General features: G+C 34.3%; 2 protein-coding genes across 3 annotated transcripts; both read right to left on the reverse strand.

The window, feature by feature from the left end:
* Positions 1-3378: 3378 nt before the first annotated feature.
* LOC128167660 (uncharacterized) lies at positions 3379-8155 on the reverse strand. Its single transcript, XM_052833505.1, has 6 exons — positions 7750-8155; positions 7346-7657; positions 6858-7166; positions 5640-5724; positions 5260-5465; positions 3379-4951 (listed from the first exon to the last, which is right to left on the reverse strand). The coding sequence occupies exons 1-6, from the start codon at positions 7901-7903 to the stop codon at positions 4659-4661; spliced, it is 1359 nt and encodes a 452-aa protein (XP_052689465.1). The 5' UTR covers positions 7904-8155; the 3' UTR covers positions 3379-4658.
* A 2080-nt stretch (positions 8156-10235) lies between these two features.
* Positions 10236-22041, reverse strand: LOC128166735 (probable E3 ubiquitin-protein ligase HERC4). 2 transcript variants are annotated; one of them, XM_052832068.1, is made up of 28 exons: positions 21859-22041; positions 21152-21432; positions 20602-20764; positions 20000-20076; positions 19675-19864; positions 19540-19571; positions 19337-19428; positions 19102-19232; positions 18608-18851; positions 18119-18246; positions 17673-17729; positions 17432-17543; positions 17161-17350; positions 17033-17082; positions 16826-16891; positions 16257-16439; positions 15875-15964; positions 15614-15778; positions 15469-15516; positions 14956-15051; positions 14444-14562; positions 14185-14232; positions 13789-13855; positions 13608-13690; positions 13358-13466; positions 13188-13262; positions 12723-12825; positions 10236-12211 (listed from the first exon to the last, which is right to left on the reverse strand). In XM_052832068.1, exons 2-28 carry the CDS (start codon positions 21384-21386, stop codon positions 12003-12005), a joined length of 3162 nt encoding a protein of 1053 aa, XP_052688028.1. In that variant the 5' UTR covers positions 21387-21432; positions 21859-22041; the 3' UTR covers positions 10236-12002. The 2 variants fall into 2 exon arrangements, with proteins under 2 accessions (XP_052688028.1, XP_052688027.1); XM_052832067.1 differs by having other exon boundaries at positions 21152-21532.
* Between the last annotated feature and the right edge of the window lie 1166 nt (positions 22042-23207).

Consider the following 23207-nt stretch of genomic DNA (forward strand, 5'->3'; position numbering starts at 1 on the left):
TATACCCCCCCTCACGGATTAGGATTTCCGTGATTTGGGAATTACTTTCTTCTCAATATTTCTGAGGATTAGTCTAGCCCCCCCCCCCCCCCCCCCCTTTCAATTTGCTTCCAACGCCAGTGCAGAAACAGTACATAATGTGTGTACCTAATAAAGCAAAGATTTGTTTTGCATTTGAACTTAGTTTTACACATCATTTTAAATTTCCCCCTTAGAATATCACAGCTTTATTGAGATATTCATTACCATAAACTAGGTGAAAATGAACTTCAGAATAAAAGCTTTGGGTGGGTAAAAAAAAACACACGTGAAAAGTGTTTTCTTCTTTTAGCTTTTAATAAGTTTTGTGATTTTATTTTATGCCTAAACTATAACCAAAACAATTTTTTCTGCCTGAAAATAATGCTTAAATAGTGAGCATTCCATGATTTTAGTGTTAAAAATCGTCAGAATCCACGAGCTTCCTGGGCCTTCGCCCCCTGGACCCCCACCAGGCTTCGCCCTGGACCCATTGGGGGCCGCTATGAGGCCCCCAGACCCCCTGCAATTTTAAGCATGCACTTCGTTTCTGGTCTAACTACGCCACTGGCATTAGTTCATAAATGTAAATCTTTTTATAGCAAAAAGAAGATGGGTGGATAAGGCGTGTAAAATGCCCATACACGGTCGGACAGGCTACTGAAAAATTAAATTATCAATAAATCTGATAGGTTTTTTTTTTAAATCATTTAAAACAATATATATTTAACGAATCATTGATTTTTAACCTGTAGGTATGTTCAATACTTGGAATATGTTGACTCAAATAGGCGTATACGTATCAAAACCTGCAAATACTGTCATTTTTTAGAACTTCAAGACATTTTCTTTTATAGAGTGGGTCGGTGCTCCAAATTTTTCTTATAATCTAATTAAAGTCTATTGGAAAACAAACCGATTTCAATCAACAAAAGCGTGGAGAGATGACCCACTATACATTAAAAATACCATTTTGTATCCCAACAATTGAACGTTTTGAAAAAAATAATACAAGTCCGGTAGTTCGTGGCTTTAGTCACACATAATATTTAAAAAGCCCACTTTTTTGTGTCTGAAATGGCTCAGTGGTTAGAGTCCCTGGCATAAGCTAACCTTATATATCTAGGGTTTTTATGTTACGGGTTCGATACCACCAAAATTTCCGAGAATATTTTTTTCCTTTTTTTTTGTTAAATATATTAAAAACTGACTATAGTTAGAAATTTTGCTTTTGCAAAGTTGTATTATAATATATTTGATTAGATTCAATTGGGGAAAAATAAATACAAAATTGTATTTCACTACTAAACCGAATGGGCATTTGCGCCATCTTATTCCCCCATCTTCTTTCGTGGTTTTAAAACAAAACTTATTCGAATACTCGCGATTGTAGCTACCGACACGGTTAACATTTAGCAATTGTTTTTCCTTATATTTCATAAGTATCCCCGTATTGTCCAAGCCTAGGCCCTAGGGGATCTTTTTTTTTATTTAAAAATTATATATATTTTTTAAAAACGGGAAAATAAAGGCAGCGATTTCATCAATTTGTCACATCAATTCAGAGTTCCACTGAAAGATAACAATACGATAAACTGGCCTCATAACTAAATGATATTTCCTGATCAGTTATTTTTTTTTTAATAAAAACTCGACAGTTTAATGTAACATAATAGAAAGCTCAGATGTGTAGTGAAATTGCGTATATTATTTTTTGAAACCTAAATTCATTCCGATTTATTACCCTGGGCATGCGAAGAAATTAACAGTGAAAACGAGACTGAAAATTTATAAGAGCAGTTTCCGCGATAAATTTATATCGCGAGCGTAACAAGTTTTCCCGAAAGGTTCGCGTTACATCGCTAAAGCTACGTGTTGCATTCAGTATGAAAATGTCACATTTAAGCGCAATATAAATAGTTACACCTTTAATCTAGTAAATTTGTATTTACTCCAAAAGTAACTCGCCGATCGAAAAACCATTACTATTTTAATAATCGCAAAAATAAGAGTTTCCAACTTTATTCCTTCTCGAAAAGACACGAACTTTCTCTTATCTTTGCATTAGTTATGTGACCTCAGTAAGCTTATGTATTATTTTTTTTTTAAATTAAAACCCCAAAAATTGTTTATTACAGCGCGAAGCATAATATTCTTAAAATGAAAATATTGAGTAGTCAACTGGGTATATTAAGGAGGTCAGATCATCTCCAGCCTATTCCACCTTTCCACTACAAAGAAAAAGTGCGACGGAAAGGAGCAAGGTGATACGATAGTACTGCAACTCTGCAGAATCTAAAGCTGATCAAAGAAGCAAAAATAACTTTAGTACATGTACTACATTGCAAATAAAAAAAAAATTGCAAACCCTGGCAATATCTTGAGGGGGTTCAGAGTATTATATTCTTTCCTAAAGAGAGTTTTGAGAAGACAACGGGGGAAACTTACCGGTACTTCGCGATTCACTTATCTAGTTCATGGTGACTAATTTTAGCAAGCTCAAATATAGAAATATAAACAAGATTTCGATGCTTTTAGTGACCTGCATCAAGAAATATTCGCAACAACAATATTCTTCCACTTCAATATATCAGTTCCTTGGAGGAATGCTATCATTTTGCATTTGAAGAGAAATTGACCAAGTAGCCAGTTTTGTTACTTAACGAATAATATACATTATGCCTGTTCCGGAACTGTTTCATATGATTTCTTTTTACAACTCCAAAGCAGAGACATGGACAATAACATTTATGTCTCTGTCCAAGGTGTAAATCAAAGTACTGAAGTACTGAAAGCCGGGCTCTTTTGGTGTGTCTTTGTGCATATTGTGTTGTAAAGACTGAAAATCTCTCTCTCTCTCTCTCTCTCTCTCTCTCTCTCTCTCTCTCTCTCTCTCTCTCTCTCTCATGCTTTTAATGTCAGCAAAGAGTCAGAGAGAGACTAAATTTTGTAAGCGGCTATAAACAAAAATATGTCTTTCTAGTAGAAAAAAGTTCAACAGTTGCTGCCTTGAATTTTGCAACAAGCGTTATATATTCAATCCCCATTTCTTCAAAGCGCCGCAAAGTAGTTCATGGAAATTCATGCGCATTGTATGTGTCCAATATGCATAGTCTTGTTTTTAAAACACGTAATTAATAAGAAAACTAAAAAAGATATACAATTCTCGAGAAATTAAAAAAAGAAACAAAACGTGACTCTTTGTGTAACTATTTGGTATAGCGGAAGCTTTTACTTTGACGCTGTTTGGTTTTTTGTTTACTTTTGAAGCTGTGCTATTTATAGTAACATTGACGAATTGCCTGCCTACAGCCAGGACTCTGCTTTCAGCAGAGCCCGGCTAAAAATTTAAAAAGACGATATTTGTCTTATTTTATAAGTTTTAAAATCAATGACAGTTTGATTTATCACAGGAGTACAGTTCACTTTTCAACAATATAACAGGTTAAACAAATACATGTAAAAGTACACTTACATATTAAACTATAAATAAAAGTTGATAGGATTTCCCATAAACACACACAAATGTATGTCAATAAATTTACATATGACATGTGCATGTTTAATTACAACAAAATATATGTATATTTAAATTTGCTACATTGAAGAGATTTAGACAATGGTCAATGCATCATAGATTGACTAACCTTGACCTGTGACTTTGACAAATTGAGACCACATCTAGACAACAGGAAAGTAAAGTATCGATAACCTATCAAATTAAGGCATTACCTTGACTCACCAAGACAATGAAATGCATGTCACAAGGCAAGATGAATTTGGTGTAAAGACAGAAATTCACCCCAGGATCATGAGTCAAAATTTGTACACACTCCTATTGACTTATGGTTGAATAAATAAAAAAATGAAATGCTTTAAACTGTCTCTCTATATAATGTTTCTAGTTACAAATTATCAGCGTGCCATAATTTTTGGATACATTATCATTTTATGAATGATTGAAATTTGGAAAATTTCAAAAATGCTTCATGATATCATTGCCTGGACATACAATGTATTTGGTTGTGTTGTTGAACAGAGAATTGGTGAAATGATCATGGCTAATAACACAAACAAAGCCTATACATGTACATGGCACATGAGATGTGTATGTTGTTAATCAAATTACTATATACCACATCAGAACATGTACTGATATTATTTTGGTTTTTTTTTTCATCTATAAAAAAAACAATACTGCAACCACTGCAATTCACACTGTGTAAAAACTCATTAAATCTTTTTAAAAATTGGGCAAAATAAAAGAGAACAGCATTTTGATCTGGGCCCAACATGAACCAATGGTTCTCATAAGTATGTAAATTATAAATGATTGGAATAAAATTGAAATTAATAATTTGAATAATACCAAATCAATATTTACATTTATGGTAAATAAAATCTCAGTAGATTTGTTTCACCTTAGATAAAGTTACAAGTATATGATTGCATTGAACAGTTCACAGGCATTGCATCACTCACAACACATTCTAATATCAAATTAACTTATGTACCTTGTATCACTGTTTGTATCAATTCATACACCAGATAATCAACACCTAAATCAAGTATTGAACTAATACTATGAGCACCACATGTTTTCTCTTTTCCCTTTAACAAGACAAAAAGGACTCAAGTCATCACAATTCTTCGACTGCCCCGTATGATTTTGCGGATGTTCTTTGATATTTGGCAAGTCTGTGTCTCCTTATGTACTCATTGCGCTGAAAAAAACTGCTCAAGCCCCTCCTGAACCTACTAAAGATCTGTGACCCCGAGGAATCCATATCAGGATGGAAGTCAAAGTTCGCAACCTCCACGTTTGATTTCTTGCGGAGTCGCACTACGTACGCGGCGCCAGCCACCACCACAACCAGGCCCAGCATGCTGAAAACCACAGGCACCACTAACGTGGACAAAGTCTCTGATGCTCCTTAAAAAATGCAAGAAAATCAAAAAATGTTACTAAGGAGGTCTACTCATTCCAAAAGGAACATCATCTTGTATCTAAACTAGCTTTTCAGTAAAGACAAATCTAGAGTAAAACACAGTAATTGCAAAGCCCAAGGGAGGAGCTATTTTCTTTGGTTAGTACTGTAACTTTATATAAACTTATAATGCAATTATTAAAGATAATAAAAATGACTTTGCTTCAATCATTTTGTTTTGAGCGTGTTTGCTGTAACTGTGTTGTACTGTACTTTCTCCTCCACTGATAACTGATCCTGGCCGGTCACTTACCTCCACCATTATATACAGACAGCACCCGACTCTGTCCGCTCACAGCACTCACATCATTGGTCACATTGACCTGGACAATATACTGGCCCTGAGACAGGGAAATCTCCGGGGTCAGGAACCACCCTCCTGACAGGGGCTGGTCACATGACCTGTTGACTACACTGTTGTTGTTGAGATCCACAATCCTCCAACACACGGTCACATCACTGCAGACAATTGTAAGACAAGGAGATTTAAACAAACATCTAATATGGTCAATTTACACAAATATGAATATATTTTTAATATAAGGTATTACTCTTGGATAGGATGGAAATAGAAGAAGATAATTTTTATGCAATGGTGCTATATTTGTTATGTATTGGAACTGTGACTCTCACCTTCCATCATAAGTGACATTGAGGGTAAATGGTTTATTTGTGACCATCTCAGAGGCAGACATGATCTCAACGGTCTGAATCTCTTCTGTAAAATAAAAGGAAATACCCCATTTCAATCTAATTTTAGTACACATTAATCTCTTTTGATTTCTATCTATACATGTAACATTTGCTTATGCAATAGAGGGATTGGCAGGAATGTTAAGTTTCCTCTTCCTTCAAAGTACTTGTCTAGTAAGAGAAGCAAGACTGACCGTGGGTTTCCGAGGATGTGTAATATAAGATACTATTACATGTATCATATCAGTCAGTAACATTTAATTAACCCCAAGTCAAGGCAATATGTAAATAAAATGCTAATCTGCTTTCAACATCTGCAGTGATGGCACAGGTCCAGCCAGGTAACTAACTCCATTCTCCCCACCTGTACCAGGTGCGACCTGTATCAGAGACAAGGTTGACTTGAAGGCTTCACTCATTTCTGGTCAATATAAGTATAAAGCTGTGAGTTACACGGTAACTGTTCTGTGATGTCGGTGTTTACTTAGCGATGTACAAAGGTTGATACTTTGTGTGACGTACAATCATTTTATAATACACAGAGGCATGCAGGTCATGGGGTTAGTGTGTTATCTGAATTGCAACTACTGGGTACAACACAAATCCAAGTTGATAAACATCAACATTAATTGCTCTTTTTGTACTGGTGTTACTAAAGATTGCCTTATGCACACTAAATTAAAATAAATTAACATTTTTTATACACTTTTTCAATAATAAAACAAGGACTGAAATTTTTTTTTTCAAAAGTAAGTTGCAAAATCATTTTTCATTTGATTACAGGAAAGTGTTTTTGAAAATACCTGTAAAAAAAATAAACAATGAAGATATTACAGATATTTGAAAACAATGTTATCATTTCCCTTTACACATGCTATTCAAGGAATGATCTACTATCTAACCAATGTAAACAAGGAGTGCAAAACTGTGTAATATCAACATTTGAAGGACAATAAGGGACGGTTTGTTTTAATTTTTATCATGCATGCATGTATGAAAGTTGATACTGAATGTGTTGCATAATAATGACAATATATATGTAAATGATTGGATAAAATCATGATAATTTTAATTTAGTAAGAAATTTTGATAAGAAATCCTCAATTACCAATACACATTCTGCTCATGTGAGATAAAGGAAAATGAAAATGTAATCACCTTCAAAATAAATGTGTTTAAGCCAGCTTCTTTTTAAGGTTTTGTGCTTTCCAAAAGAATCCATGGTAACCTCAACGGTGAGTGTACATAATCCAGTTTTGTTGTGAACAAACTCGAAGAAGTTCCTGTTTTCTTCTGTTTCAATATGCCGTCCATCAATGAACCATTTAAACCAGAATGTTGGTGCAGTAGGAAACTTGTCTGTTAAGTTAACACTGTATTGCATTGTTCTGTCTGTGCAGAATACACTAGATTGTGTTTTATTATAGGTGAGATTTTGATAAAGGTGGGCTATTCCGTTTAGGGAGGCTGAAAATAAAAATAAAAAGTTTAACATCAATAAAGCATTTAACAAGTTCAAAAATTAAGAATTGTCAGTCTTTGCAAATATTTGGGTTGACAGGTCCCCATTAACCCCAGAAAACTACAGTTTTGCAGTCATGGATTATCCAGTACCATTTTGCAAGTTGGTCATAAATATAATCTACCTGTTAATTCAAACAGTGTATAGTTCTCTGCAACCTTCACATAAAACTCCTTGTGCCTTTTGTAGACACACACTTTCATTTTGTATTTATTGGGCAGTATGAGGTCTGAATCAAATATGTAGGAAGAAATGTTGCTCTTGTAGTTGTTGGTTGCTTCCAGACGCTCATTGTTGTCGGCGTCGTTCATCCAGTGGTACAGAAAGCGCTTCTTGTCTGTCACAATGACATCTGTCGACAACTCAGCCAGGAAATCAATCTGTGACCCAATCACTGCTGGTCCCGTGTTTGATACATCAACCTTAAACTTCTCATCTGCAATATTTATGAAATTTAATGTCATTATAATCTACTTTCAGTTTAACTAATTTACAGAACTGTTGAATCAATTTAAATATTATCCTTACCAAATATAGCTTCAAGGTTTCCCTCTTCACCGATGTTTGGATACACAACTTGTGTTTTCAAACCGTGTTTTACAACAAGTTCACCACAGCTTCGCATGGCACAGTTTACATGGTAAACCAAGAGCAGTACCAGTGCAAGTTTTGACATTAACATGGTTCTGAGTCTGTGTTTAACTGGACTCGGTGTTTAGAAGTTGGTTGTAAATTTCTTCACTCATTTTTACGTTTCCCGTTGTCTCATCACTACAATTCTCCGTTACATCTCCTCAATATCACCAGTACACGAATGTCACATGCTTTGACAGGTGGACACTGGACAAACACGCGGAAATATTTTGTAAATACGTAATTCACTCCGCCCACCAACCAGCAGCATCACACGTTTTCATTAAGTTGTTCGTCAAATATTCGTTTAGATGTGTTTCTCTAATCTGTTAACGTTCGTGAATGCCTTGGTTTTCAAAAAATGATTTACGATATTGCATAAGCCTCTCATTAAGATTTAAAAATTTTTACTTCACAATGCATTTATCACAGTTTCGCACGGCGCAGTCTAAGAGCAGTAACGTTACCAGTGCCATTCGGATAACCAGAGACATGTTCAAGATTTATGTCTCTATAATATATATATTAACATTTTGGAGTCTGAAAACAAATTACACGTATCCTTTTTAATTATTGATATATAGTTCAATGAATTTATTAATCAATCTGCATTGCTACTTCTTCTGAAATTTCTTTAAAACTGCTTAGTCCGATTTAATATCTATTTATGCGTACGCTTTTAAACAATGATTATGCTATAAGTATGTGTATATTAATAGACATTGCAGTAGTTCATACACTTTACATAAAAAGAATAGAATAATAAAACGCGCCATTTTAAATAGATCTTTTCTCGTAATAACGAGATAATTAACTCGTAATAACGAGATCTTTTCTCGTAATTACGAGAAAATTATTTCGTAATAACGAGATAATTAACTCGTAATAACGAGATCTTTTCTCGTAATAATGAGATAATTAACTCGTAATAACGAGATCTTTTCTTGTAATAACGAGATAATTAACTCGTAATAACGAGATAATTAACTCTTAATAACGAGATAATTAACTCGTAATAACGAGATCTTTTCTCGTAATTACGAGATCTTTTCTCGTAATTACGAGATCTTTTCTCGTAATTACGAGATAATTAACTCGTTATAACGAGATAATTAACTCGTAATAACGAGATTTTTTCTCGTAATTACGAGAAAAAAATATTTTTTTAAGTGGCCCTATTCGTTTGTAAATAACAGATAGGGACGTCCCTGGAGAGAATGGCTTAGGCTACATATGACAAAATTCAAAATGATTTACTCTAGCCTGCTTATATACGAAAGACGAATAGGGCAGATCTTTTCTCGTAAGAACGAGATAATTAAATCGTAATAACGAGATCTTTTCTCGTAATTACGAGATGAAATATTTTTTGTGTGGCACTATTCGTCTTTCGTACTTCTATATGATATATATGTGATTATAGAAAAAAAGCCTTCTTTTCCTTTTTTTTTAAATTCAACACCCTAATTTTTCTAGGTCCCATTATTGATTACATGTAGGTCAGATTTCAACAAATATTAATCTGCAATAGTTTCATTAGGAAGTTTAATTATAGTAACATTACAAGTTGTAGTTTGTTTGATATTAAGAAAAATTATAGAAGTTTTCCTGTAACATGTACCTGTAATTTCTTATACTGATTCAGGAGTTTGCTTTCCTCCCATAGGGCCCATTATATACATTGTATTGGTCCGAAAGTCTAGGGCCTGAGTTTTCCCATAAAAGAACATCATTAGTATTACAGTTGAACTTCTATATCTCGAACACTGATATCGCGAATAGAATGAGAATCAGTGATTTGTTAGTCCCAACCACTTATTATATAGGTATTTTGCCCTCGATATCCCAAATACTCAAATACTTCTAAGTTTTTTAAAGTCCTATCTAGTTTGTACGAGAGCCAATTGAGCTAATTTTCGTAGGTAAAAAAAATGTTTTCGCGAATTTCGCGATGTGTTACTTTCGCTAATAAACGTGTTACTTCTGCGAATTTACATGAAACTTTCGCGATCAAAAGCGAAACTTTCGCAATATAACGCGAAACTCGCGCATTTATTGCCTAAATTAGTTTCGTGTTTATACACGAAAAAAAAATTACCTACGAAAATGATTTCAAAGGACTTTCGTAAGTTTGAGATAATGAAGTGTGTGTGTGTGTGTGTGTGTGTGTGTGTGTGTGTGTGTATATATATATATATATATATATTTTTTTTTTTTTTTTTTTTTTTAGATTTCAATGAATTTACATACCAACATCACAACTTTCATTATAACAATTCAACAAGTCAACTTGTAGCATTTGTAATTGTTCTTTAAAAGAGGATTTTTAAAGAAGCCTGAATTTCCCACTTTAAATAAAGGTAAATAATTTCACAAGTTCATTATTCTTTGGAAATTTATTATGCACAAGATAAAATTCAAATCAACAATAAAATACATCTCTTTTTTCAATTATTTCTGTTATGCATTGTGTATTTTATGATTTAGCATGATCATCTCACTTTCTATCCTTCATCATTACTTGTACATTAGTCTATTTGGCATTATAGCATAAAATACAAAGCACTCACCAGTAACTGTTGTGTTCTTAACAATGGCTTTACCCAATGATGCTTTGTGCCAAGTTTAGTTGAAATTAAACAAGCAGTTCTAGAGTAGAAGTCAAAAATGTGAAAAGTTTACAGACAGAAAACAGACGGACAAATAGATGGCTGCCCGATAAACAATGATCAGAGAAGCTCACTTGAACTTTCAGCTCAATTGAGCTAACAGGAGGCAGGTTCAAGCATAATATTAGATTCTTTTTACTATTGGAAGTTACAGAAGAAACATTTAATTAAATCATTGGTTGAAAGTAAATCTTAACTTTAGTTTTGGTGCCTATGATAACAAACTCAAGTCTTCATCTTTATATTTCATACGCTGGTACCAGTAACCACAATACATGCATGTAATTCATTCATAAAATGTTGTTTGATTGATATGTTTTCTCAAATTGTTACTTTGTTACAGTGCCATGGGTAGAGAAAATTGCTACGGAAATGGGGGGGGGGGGGGGGGGGTAAAGGCAAGTAACAAAATAATAAACATCAAAATCATGTATTGCAATTTTCACTTTCCTTATTCATTACTATATACCTCAATAACTGCTTTCTGTAAGTTCTGATACACATAAGAGGGTACAGTACAACCTTAAATATTAAATGACCTTTACAGCATAGCATCACAGTCAAATTATTAGCAGCTTTCAAAAATCCATTCTGCATTAAAGTATTGTGATGCTTCTTAATACCATTTACACTTAAATTAAAAAAATAAATCACTCAGAAATTAGATCTTTTTTTGGAAAAAGCAGTGAGGGTTTGTTTAAGTACAAGAAAAAAATTGAGGTGAAGCTTGTACAAAACCTCCAAACCACATTTAATGCCTTGTAACTTACAGGGTATGATTTGTACAGTATTTGTACCAGTGTAAACATGTTAATACATATGTAAGCTTACATAGCAGAATATGTGCAGCTACAGTCTTGTCACAACAGTATTTGTTTCCATGTAAACATTTGTAACCTTGTTAATACATACTGTAAAACTGTGAAAAGGTGTTTATATTTGTATCGAGGAGAACTGGAGTTCATATTTTCTTACATTTTTACAACCATAGGTATTTTACATGTAATTTTGAGAACATGAGAGAAATCAGAGTCTTGAGGTACCAGTACAAACAAAAGTTTTAGAAGTATCATTCAATGACACATGATATTGGTTGAGGAGGCAAACAGTGTAAAATCTTTAAAAATTAATCACAGAAAACAAAACAACCTGTATTAGAGATCAAGTTTGCTAGAAATCTGTTTATATATCTTAACCTAACAATCCTGAAAACTAACGGTAAGCACGTATATCAGGGGGCATCTCTCCTCTTCATCAGCAGATTTATCTGAACTGCAGTATCAATTCAGATGGGCAGTTTTTATGAAATAACAATTTGTCATCCAACAAACAGGACCTGATTATTCATTCAAAAATAGTCATTAAAAACAATTCAAATGTTTTAAATAGTGTCCTTTAAAAACATTCAAGGGAATAAACTGTTTCTTGCACGACCCCAAAAAATTCTGTTCTTCATCAACAAGTTTTGAGATCCCATGATTACACAATCCCGAATCCCTCGGTCTGTTCTATGGCCATACAGAGCTTCTCTTTCATGGTCCGATAGTCCTGGTACTTGGGGAGGTCTAACAGATTAAAACATGTGTGGGCGACGGGGAGGTAGCTGTTCCCACCGTGGGTGGGCTGGATGATCATCTTCACCGCCTTCATTCCCAGGATTGGAATCCGGTCACTCCCAGTCAAAAATACTGCAAACATATTTTTTTAAAATCAAACTATAGAATTCTTACTCATGGAATAGATTCCTACTGTTAACAGGATTTATTTATAACCCATCTTTTTGCCCCATCATGCATGCCATAGATTTCAACCCTTTTTATTTACATTTTCAAATATCTTCCATTATAAGAATCTACTGAGGAGCACAATATTTGTGAACAGACTCAGTGCCTTATAATGTATAAAGTTCACACATGATCGATCTCTCTCAAAAGTAAATGCAGGCTGTGCATTTATCAGGGATAAAGAACAATGTTAAACAGTTTACAGGAATAGGAATTTAAATGGTTCCGAATTTTGAGAAGTCCTTCTGACTCATGTTTGAGGATATCACTGAAATTGTAGCTCAGATGTAGAGCATCTGACCGGTAGAGCGTCTGACTGGAGATGCAGGCAGTGTCCAGGGATTAATTCACATGTCAAAACAAAGTTATTACTGACATTGATTTTTTTTTATTCTTTCTTTCCTACAACACTTACATAAGAACTTCTTTTTGAGCTGAATGGTCAGCTCGTGGAACACCTCCCAGAAGAGTCGGATCGTGGGATGTTGTCGGTAGTACTCTCCCTTGTATTCCGTGTTCTGTCCAAAGAAATCAAACAGGGTAAAATGTGAATATTTGAAAAAAAAAAACTGATTTAAAATACTTTATCATCGAAATCAATGAAAAGGCAATATCAACATTTCATTTTCATCTCATATACCCTGTATATGTACATGTATAAAATCAAACCATAGTTTCTTGAGCATTTCTTCTTCATATTATGACCTGCATAGTGGTAAAAATACATGTACACAAGATCAGGTTTTGATTATTGAAGAAATATCTTCATAGCTCTCTCTCTGACTTGGTAATAGGTTCTATTAAGTAAATTTAAAAGTGAGTAATACGGAGTAAAAGGAGCAAGGCAACAAAGCCCCTGAACTTTAAAAAAAAATCTCACCTTTTCAAATTCATGGAAATCATAGTTTTCATTTCCTATTACCATGGCCTGTAGTTCTTGTGGATGGAAAAGTTCCTATAAAAAATTAACAAATATTTAAAAATTTACCTATAAGCTTAACTACATGTGAAAAACATACAGATACTTTACACAAGCTGCCAAGCACTCACCAGAACTTTTCCCCCACAAACTTTGTGGAAGCCGTCGCTAAAAGCACTGAAATGGTCCTCCACTGATTTGTTGAATAAATAGTCTACATAGGCATCTATGTACTCCTGTCTGCAAAATGTTCAAAAGAGAAAATGATGTAGAAATATGCAATGACGTTAAACAGAGAAAATGATGTAGAAATATGCAATGACGTAGCCCTGTGAGTGGATATTCCAAGTAATTTGACAAGTGTGGGTTCCTGGTACGTACCTGTTATCTTTGGTTACCGGCCTATCCGATCCACCCTCTACAAGAGGTTTATGTTGAACTTCTCCAAAACTCTCTACTGTAATCTATAAACACAAAGGGGAAAATCCTGGTTCAGCACTGCATAAAGTATACGGTAGTTGTAATTGTTTTATCTTGTGTACCCAGACTTGTTTGAACTTACCTCAAAAGTTAAGCAGAACACATCTTCTACATCATCTCCTTCATAATCTAAGAGGTCATGCATACCTCTATAAAAGAACAAATACCAGAGAACAGTGTCATGTACCGGTACACAAATATACAAGTGAGTAAAATACAGAGATACATGTATATGATATATTTTAAGTTTCTTAATTCTGGTTATTGCGATTGGTAACCACATGCAAGTGTATGACCTAACCACCAATTATCACCTACAATCTCTGCTGTTTCACCACTTTATGATACATTATTCATGTCTAAACATAGCAGGAGAGCTTGTGAACATCTAAAGATGAATTGACAAAAACCTGTGATGAAATGTGTACATGTACTTTGGACTATTAATTCTAAAATGTATATCCACTGTAAAACTCACCTGCCAACTGAAGGCATCAACTCCATCAAGTCTTCTAATGTTGTTTTTCTGTGAATAAACACGAGTTCCATATCATAAAACACCCACACAACAATAGGATGCATCAATAAATGCAGCTCTGTATGTGCACTATTACTAATCTTGCAAAGATTCAGCTCAGCTAGGAAACTAGTATTTCGACTTGCAAAAGCATAAGTTATAACACCCTAGCTTAGCCAAATCTTGCCACATTTAGTGAGTCACTATTTCACAAACCTACCTATTGAGCAGTTTTTTGTACAGCGCCAGGGGAAAGCTGAGACCAATAATGGTGGAGTTATATATTGCCAGTCCACAAACAGCACCAATCAGATGAAACATTTGTTTGTCCTCAAAAGACTGAAAAATGATCAATATAAAACCATAAGTTCAGCAAGTGTAAAAACACAGTTCAAAAGAGTATCATAAGTTAAAAGTTATATTATATCAACATAGATAATAAAAACATTGCATATTTCTGTTTGACAAGGGTATATTACATGCAAATCTACGCCAAGACAAAACTCAATACTAGTATTATCTGGGTATTCAATTTAGAACACTATTTTGCTTTAGAGAAAAAAAAATCTATATGATACATGTATCAGGGTATTAGACTTTCACTGTTTATCAGTTTATATATCATTTGCAGTGTATCATTAGTATAAAACTATTTAGCAAGAAGCTTAGCAAAGTGCCATTGAACATTCTGGCCTTACAACTAGAGGTCAGGCTTATTCAGTAAAGTCTTACGTTAGGGTTGAACCATTGCAGTCTTGATTCCTCAAAGAATTTAAACATTCCATATTTGGGATCAAGTATTTCTTTCATCAATAGCAGAAAGAACTCCTAAATAAAAGACAAAGAAAACAGATGTATAAATTGGTCATTATGTCCAGCTGTAGTATTATGTTGATGTAGACTGTGAACCAACTATTATTCACAACAACTTTATTTTGTGATTTACCTGGGATAAACTGGTTCATGCAGACCAATTTTTGTGACCAAGCCTTATCCATACCTGTTTTTTATCTCAACTATATGGCAAATACTGGTCCGCCGCGAGAAATATTCCCAACAATGAAGCTTTCACAAACCTCACGAAAATTTCTTGTATGCAAATGAAAGTTGGTTTACAGTAGATTCTTTCTTTAAAGATACCAGTAATCTTGAAATTGCAATAATTTTACTTTGAAGAAAATTCATTAAATACCAGCATGAAAAACCTTCAATCAAAACATACAACCCCTTCAAGCAATAACCCACCTTTCTGACTCCACCTTCATCGATGGCCTCCTCATTAACAAATATCACCTGTAAGTAAGGAAAACAAATGTTATAGCCAATTATATGCATATAAATGCAAGTTTTGGATTGCTGCTTTTTTCTATATCACAGTAAATATTTTGACCTTGAGTGGTTTCTTGAGATCAGCTGGTCCTTGACGAGACAGTTGTTGAAGCGTATCCGTTACAATGTTATGTCGCGTCACGTGTAATATCAACATGGGGTTTATTGGATCAATAGGAAGAAACAGATTCTGGAAATTTCGTCTCTGAACTTCTTCGTATGCAGACTACAAGAGACACATGGGTTAATCCAATGCAATAAATCAATATCTGTATGATTAAAAAGAAAAAGATGTTTTATCAATTAATCATATTTAGGTTACCTGCATTTGCATGCAGGCATCTGTCTGTAGAAGAACACTTTTAGCAGACGCATCAAATATAAATGGATAATCACAGAAATGCAGCTGGGGCTATAAATAAAACCAATTACAATGTCAAACGCAGCATAGAATGCTACAATAAAGAACTTATTGCTACCAAGAATTTAAAACCAATTACAATGTCAAACACAGCATAGAATGCTACATGTACAAGAAAGAACTCATTGCTTTAAAGTATTTTCAATTCAGTTCACATAAAAACAAAAGATTAAGATAATTCATGTAAAAATTTGAATATTTATCCAATAAGCTCTAAGATTTTTTATAAATTGTTCAGGGATTATGATGAACTACCGGTATCTCAATCATCGTTTAGACTTACCGATGGTAGAGTTTTCCCCCTGTGAACCCAGTTGACGTAATCTTTTCTAATGTCAACAATATCTGTAACCTCTGGTATGTAGAAGTTGTCATAAGGAATTATTTGACCATTATAGTCATTGACATTGTTTAATTTTTTCAGAACCTCTAATGAAGCCTTCAAACTTTCAAAACGAATCATCACCTGCAATTTCACAATTATTAATAGTTAATACCTACATGCTTTTTGAAAATATACTACTTGATTACTGCACAGAGGTTAACAGCCATCTTTTACATACATTGTACATAATATTTACTACATGTATTACTTATACATAGATAAAAGAGATAGGGAATGAAAATCCTCTGTAGAAATAGATCCACCACACATAACAGTTTATTGAAATAATTCATTGCGTACATTTCCACAAACAAGAAGTCAATGGTACTACATGTAGTATTGATTTGTAAAATTTTTATCAAACTCTTGCAAAAGTAATTATCATATTACAGATGGTGCAAGAGTACTGTTACTTTTATTATAATAAATTTACGATGAATGCATGTAAACTTCTTTGAAACACTTACTTCCATATTGCTAGTGGCAGGGAGATTTGGCAGACGAAGAATTAATAATGCTGTCTGTTTGAAGATCTGAAGGAATAATTATTCACAGTATGTACAGTACTTCAAAAGACATCTGACTGAATTTGAATTTGGAAAAACAAATAATTTGATGAGAGAGTGGGTGTCAAAACACAACAGTTATCAAATTAATATTAGAGGGATACTTACCCCTAAAATCCTTTTAAAAAACCTTGGCTTTAGAGATCCCCACCATATATCTGTTTAAAAAAATGAATTTATGTAAATGTTTATTTATTTAAAACAGTCCAATAAATAAAGAAATCTGTGATACTTACCTAGCACTCTTGATGCTGCCTTTTCTAATCCTACTATAGACTTCCCAAATGGACCAATCAGAGTTGAGAAGAATTTGGGTTCGTATAACAAATGGAATTCTGGCAGAATGAGGTAGACTCTGAGAGCCTCCACGTCGGGGGGTGAGGGAGGGAGAGACCTCAACAGGCGGTTCTCAATGCTCTCTGTTATCTACAAGCACCACATCCAGTCAGTCAGTCACCACACTTATACCAATAACAAAGAGTTCACTCAGCTGAGCTTCTACATTACCTGCTGAATGATGTTCACATTTTTAGCGTCAGCGATTCGGTTCATCAGCTTCCTGACATTGTCCATGTCTAAGCCATTATTCTTACTGCTACAGCCGAAATGTTCATCATTTCTAAATACAATACCAAAATCTAATATACATGTACATTTAGATGTATGGGACTGTAGCATTTGAGTTAACATTACACAAATACAATGCTCATATACACAAGCACTAGAACATCAATAAACATGTACTTACTTCAGTAAAAATGATGCATTCAAACATGCAGAACTTGAAAATATTTTCAAAACATCACTGAAAAAGAAGTGGAATATGGACATTAATTAAATACCTAAATGATCCTTGAACATGCAGTATATGTACATGTTCCAGTAAACATACCCTTAAAGGGACGTGTGACAGTTGTGTGACAGTTGCATGCATTGTTTTATTCAGGAGAAACCACACCGTATTCAGGTCACGACTTTGTTACAGTTAATATCTAAGACTTGTAATATGAAAATTACATGTAGGTAATATTACCTACCAACTCATTTATTTCAGATACTTCACAATTTCTTGCTTAAATGTCTGAAGAATTCCAAATCAAATTGATAGGGTTATAGGAGCCCTAAATTATGTTACTCTTGACCTAACAATATATCTATGTTCTCCTATCTTGTGTCTTAATAAAGTGTCCTTACTCGACGAGTTCTGATGGTGTGATGACATCCGGCTGTAGAGATTTGATCTTTTCACATTTCTCAGCGGTCAGGATTGTTATCTGGGTACTGGGGTCAACCTCCCTGAAATCATCTGGCTCTCCACCCATCTATGATGAATAAATCATAAAACAAATATAGAAAGCATATTGCTATTCGTTCATAAAAATACCAAGATAAGTCTGAATCACAACCCTTAGAATTAAACGTCAGTTTATATTTCCTATTTGGAATATAAGAACTAGATACTGGTATCTCAAATTTAGACTAAAAGATAAATAGGTAAGTATTTTTTCGTGGTAGAACACTTTGATCAATAAAATAAGTAGAGAGATTACTCTACATAAATCATCTCCCGGTTCCATGAAATGTAGGACTCACCTCCGCATTCCTATGAAATGTAGGACTCACCTCCGCATTCCTATGAAATGTAGGACTCACCTCCGCATTCCTATGAAATGTAGGACTCACCTCCGCATTCCTGGCCAGTAGTAGGCAATGATCTCCCCCGCTGTACAGATGCTTGACCAGGTATAACGAGCCGTCATGGTCCATGACTTGAGACAATCGCCGCCCTGTGCTGGGAAAATTTGGACTCAGGATTGGAAACGGAGAGTTACGAGCTGAGGTATCCCCTAATCCAAGCTGTCCGGATCCTCCTGATCCAAATGCATACATCTTACCACTGGACGGAGAAAACGCTACTGTGTGTCGCCTGATGATTAGAAAAGAGTAAGGATTTTTTAATTTGTGTCTTTTCTAAAGTACATGCAGATATAAAATCACTCAGAATTCAAAAAGATAGTTTTTGAAACTCAGTAATGAAAAGATATTAAAATCTAGAATTATATCAAAAAGAGAAAGACTGAAGCTACATGTATATGTGAGAGTAACTGATAGTATTATAAAGAAAGGATTGACATATAACAGGATAAAAACTGACCGTCTTATAGACAATACTTTACCTTCCACATGCGACCTGAGATATGACACTCCCCATCAGCTCCATCACCCGTTTAGGTAAGATCTCGTTCTGAGTGGAGTTGTGTCCCAACTGCCCAAAACCCCCTGCCCCAAATGAGAAAACACCACCTTCCTGTAAATAACAACACATTGATATCCACATGTTCTAATCTCTTGGTTACATTAAGGAGTTCAATGTCATTAATGACCCCACATATACAGGGGTGACGATCTGACCTTGGTCAAGGCCACAGTGTGGTCTTCCCCACAAGAGATGTACATGACCTTCTGGTTCCTCAGAGACTTGCATAAAGTGGGATGACTTTTATCTTCAAACAAAACAAAAAAAACAGATCAAGCTAAATAAACAGCACTGAATGAACATGAACTGTATATTCTGATTATACCGAAATTTAAGAATTAAAACTAAAAACACATACCATGCTCATCATTTAAACCAAGCTGTCCAAAACTGTAAAACATTTTTATTCGAAAATTAATTCATGTAATCAAGTTCAAAAGATGAAATTATAAACAAATGAAAATATAAGGTGTGAATATGCAATCCGGCCTACCTGTTTTTGCCCCATCCAAACACTGCTCTGGACCAGGTCAGTATAAAGCTATGGTTACCCCCCGAAGCAATCTGTGCTATAGGTATGCCCCGCAGACAGACAATTTGCTGGGGAGTATCATGGAATGAGTGACCTGAGCCAAGTCCTAACTGGCCGTATTTATTACAACCCCAAGAAAACAGACGACCATCTGAGGAAGACCCAAAGACATGGGTAGTTTTAATACATAAACATAAGAAAAAAGAATTGACAGATTCAATTTAAATATTCAATGTTAATATATTGTTAGAGTCTATAACATGTATAATATATGATATCTCTATACCATCGGTGAGTGCCAGGCAATGATTGGCTCCGCATGTTATCTGTACCACTGTACACACAGCAAGGCTCTTCATCAGTCTGCAAAACCATTGGTACATACCTATACTTTTTAAACTGAAATTTTCTACATTGGGATAATCTTCACTAAATAAGCAAAGTAAAAGAATTTATCAGGTTAAACACCCATTTGAAAGCTAACCATATATATTTTACATATCATTTCTAACACAAACATATTAGGTATTCACACCTTTGAAATAATAACTACGCCTGCTTTTCTCACAATGGAATTTTTTAACTATTAAACACTGGAATATTCACACTTAGAGAACTCCATCATTTCTCTGATATAAATTTCTGAATTTTCTTATTCTAGTTCTCTGTATCAAACTTGTGGAATTATTTACATTAAGGTAAACGAGATATTTCCATGTTATTTGACATATTATAAACTAAGACAATTAAGTGGACAAGTCAAATATTGACAGTTTATGTTAAACTTTCTTATCTAAATCTAATTATTTGACCGAACTTTTTTTTCATGGTATTTTCAAATGTGTGCATATATATTAAAGTTTCAAGTCTCTTAGATGTTGTTCATACTTTGGTTTCCTTTCCTCTTCCTTAGATAGTTTTCCTCGCCCCAGCTGTCCTTTGTCGTTCCTGCCCCAACTGAACACCTCCCCCGCAGTCGTAATCACCAGACTGAACTCGGACCCTCCTGCCGCCTGTATGACCTGCATACTGCTCAGAGAACTCACCAACTCTACAACATCAATACTGACTGTAGCCACAGAATTACCACTAGTCTTTTGAAAAGAAAGTTACACATCATTCTCTCAAAATGTGTGTGTCAATACATCTAACAACAGTCAAATTTCCAAAGAACCAATATAAAGACTCTAATAAAAGACATACGGTACCAAAACCTTATATCAACCAACAGAAAGACATATTATAAAAGTCTTACAGTTCTAACCCACCTTTAAAACATAAACATCTTTACAGAATTAATTCCATAACTACAGGTATTGACATAAAAAGTTTGTTGGGGCAGGGGTTGAACATGTTCAATATTATTCCTTTTTTAGAGATGGTTAAGGGGGTTGTTTGTTTGCATGTCCATGTTAAATCAAACATTAGGGTTACTTACCTGCCCGAGACCTTGGTTTACTGTGACCCAGTTCTCCATACTCGTTACTGCCACACGAGTAAAGCTTCCCATCCTTGGTGACAATGAGAGTGTGCTTCTCTCCACAGCTGATCTCCTTAATGTCCAGCTCCTGGAGGCGAGACACTTCCTTAGGGGAGAGAATGCTTGTCTCCTCCGAAACTCCGATAGACAGTTGTCCATCATTACTTCTGCCCCAGCCGAATACCCCTATCATCTCTCAAGTGTAGTGCTGACATATGCTGAACATTTCCATAGAAGCCCTACGAGGCAGACAAGCAGTAGTACTTTTTAGTAACTAGCATTTAGCTATGGAAACATCTTGCAGATTAAGTGACAACTTTAGATCTATTCTCTATTTTCCTAATTTGAAAAATTGAAGCCATATTATACAATATTAAAAATGAAGATTTAAAATCAAGTTTTACTTTCTATCAACTAGCTATTATAGTTTTAGTTTCACTTTCGTTGCCTTGACACACAGTGACAAACTTGCTCCCTTGATGAGATCAAAACAATGCAAAATACCAGTCCGAAGATATTTATTTCTTTAAATCTAAATACCGTATCAATTTCAATGTTCATTTAACCACATGACAATCAAATGTAAAAACAAAATTTAAAAAAGAAAGGGAATAAAGGATGAAAACAGAAAAAAAAATTGGCAAAAAAACGTAAACAAACATTACCTATTTTTCTGACCCTGGTGAATACTGAACATCGAATTTTTTTCTATACAGAGTTAAAAATCATATAACAATCTATATCAATATTCATGTAACAGCAAAGGGTTATATTCGATATGTTCCATATTTTATCTCTAAAGAAAGAATTCGCCAAACTGTTCGAGTTTCCTCGAATTTCTAAAGCGTTTGCGCTACATTGATTGTGACTGAGGTTGGTCTAATTAAGGAATTGGTTGGGAAAGAAACTACTTTGTTTCAATCAGTATGAAATAGCGCCGATAATGAATCCATTTACGATTTCTCTAGAGAGGGTGCCCCCCCCCCCCAAAGAGAGAGAGAGAGAGAGAGAGAGAGAGAGAGAGAGAGAGAGAGAGAGAGAGAGAGAAGGGGGCTACATTATTGCAACTAGAATAATAAATGCATACTTTATATTTATCGAAAATAAGCCCGAAACCCTCCCCCTTCCCCAGCAAACATGGACATTCCTCGGGAACACCCCCCCCCCTCTTGAAAAAAAAATCTGGATCCGCCCTTGTTCGTTTACATGTAATGAATACTAATCCAGTAATAATTGAGACTGAAAACGTCATATAAATCTGTCTATGATATTTGCATTCCTAAATGGTAAAATCTATATAAATACATGTACATGTATTCTAAATCAGTAAACTGAACCTTACCTGATTTAATTAAAATATGATTTTTTTAATTTCTCAATGGTACAATATACAGCGGAAATACAACTGCCAATATCGGGAAAGAAAATCAAGGGTAGGTTAAAAATATATGAAATGAGAAAGGAAAAGTAAATTTTATATGTTTTAGATTTTTTTTGTCAGTTACCATTATTTGACAAACCAATATTATTAGCAATTTTGAATTACTTTTTGAAGATATCTTACCGTGTATCATTAAAAAGGAATGTAGTTAGAAGTTTCATTTAACATCCGTTACTTTAACGTTATCTTTTCATTTTGTACCAATCTTTCAATTTTTTTTTATATTTTTTTATATCCTTTTATGAATATTTCAGGCATACATAAATTTGCCTTTAAAAGGCAAATATATGTTTCTCACATTAATGTTACTATCATTAAAAGACTTTGAAATGGGTCTCTGTCAATAAGCAAATGCTTTAATTTCCATGCATGCTGCGCATTCAATTTTTTGCAGTTTTATAAAAATTGTCCTTGCTTTTCAGGGTTTGAACAGTAAGCTTCTTTATAATTTGAAATAAATATAGAACTGGTGAATTTTTATACTACTTATTTATTAATTGCGGGAATAAAGCACTGCTCCGATAAGATTAGCATCCGTTACTGTGATTTCACCCCCATGCAAAGAATCTAAGC

This window comes from Crassostrea angulata, chromosome 10 (genome assembly GCF_025612915.1).
Source record: "Crassostrea angulata isolate pt1a10 chromosome 10, ASM2561291v2, whole genome shotgun sequence".
NCBI classification, from domain to species: domain Eukaryota; kingdom Metazoa; phylum Mollusca; class Bivalvia; order Ostreida; family Ostreidae; genus Magallana; species Magallana angulata.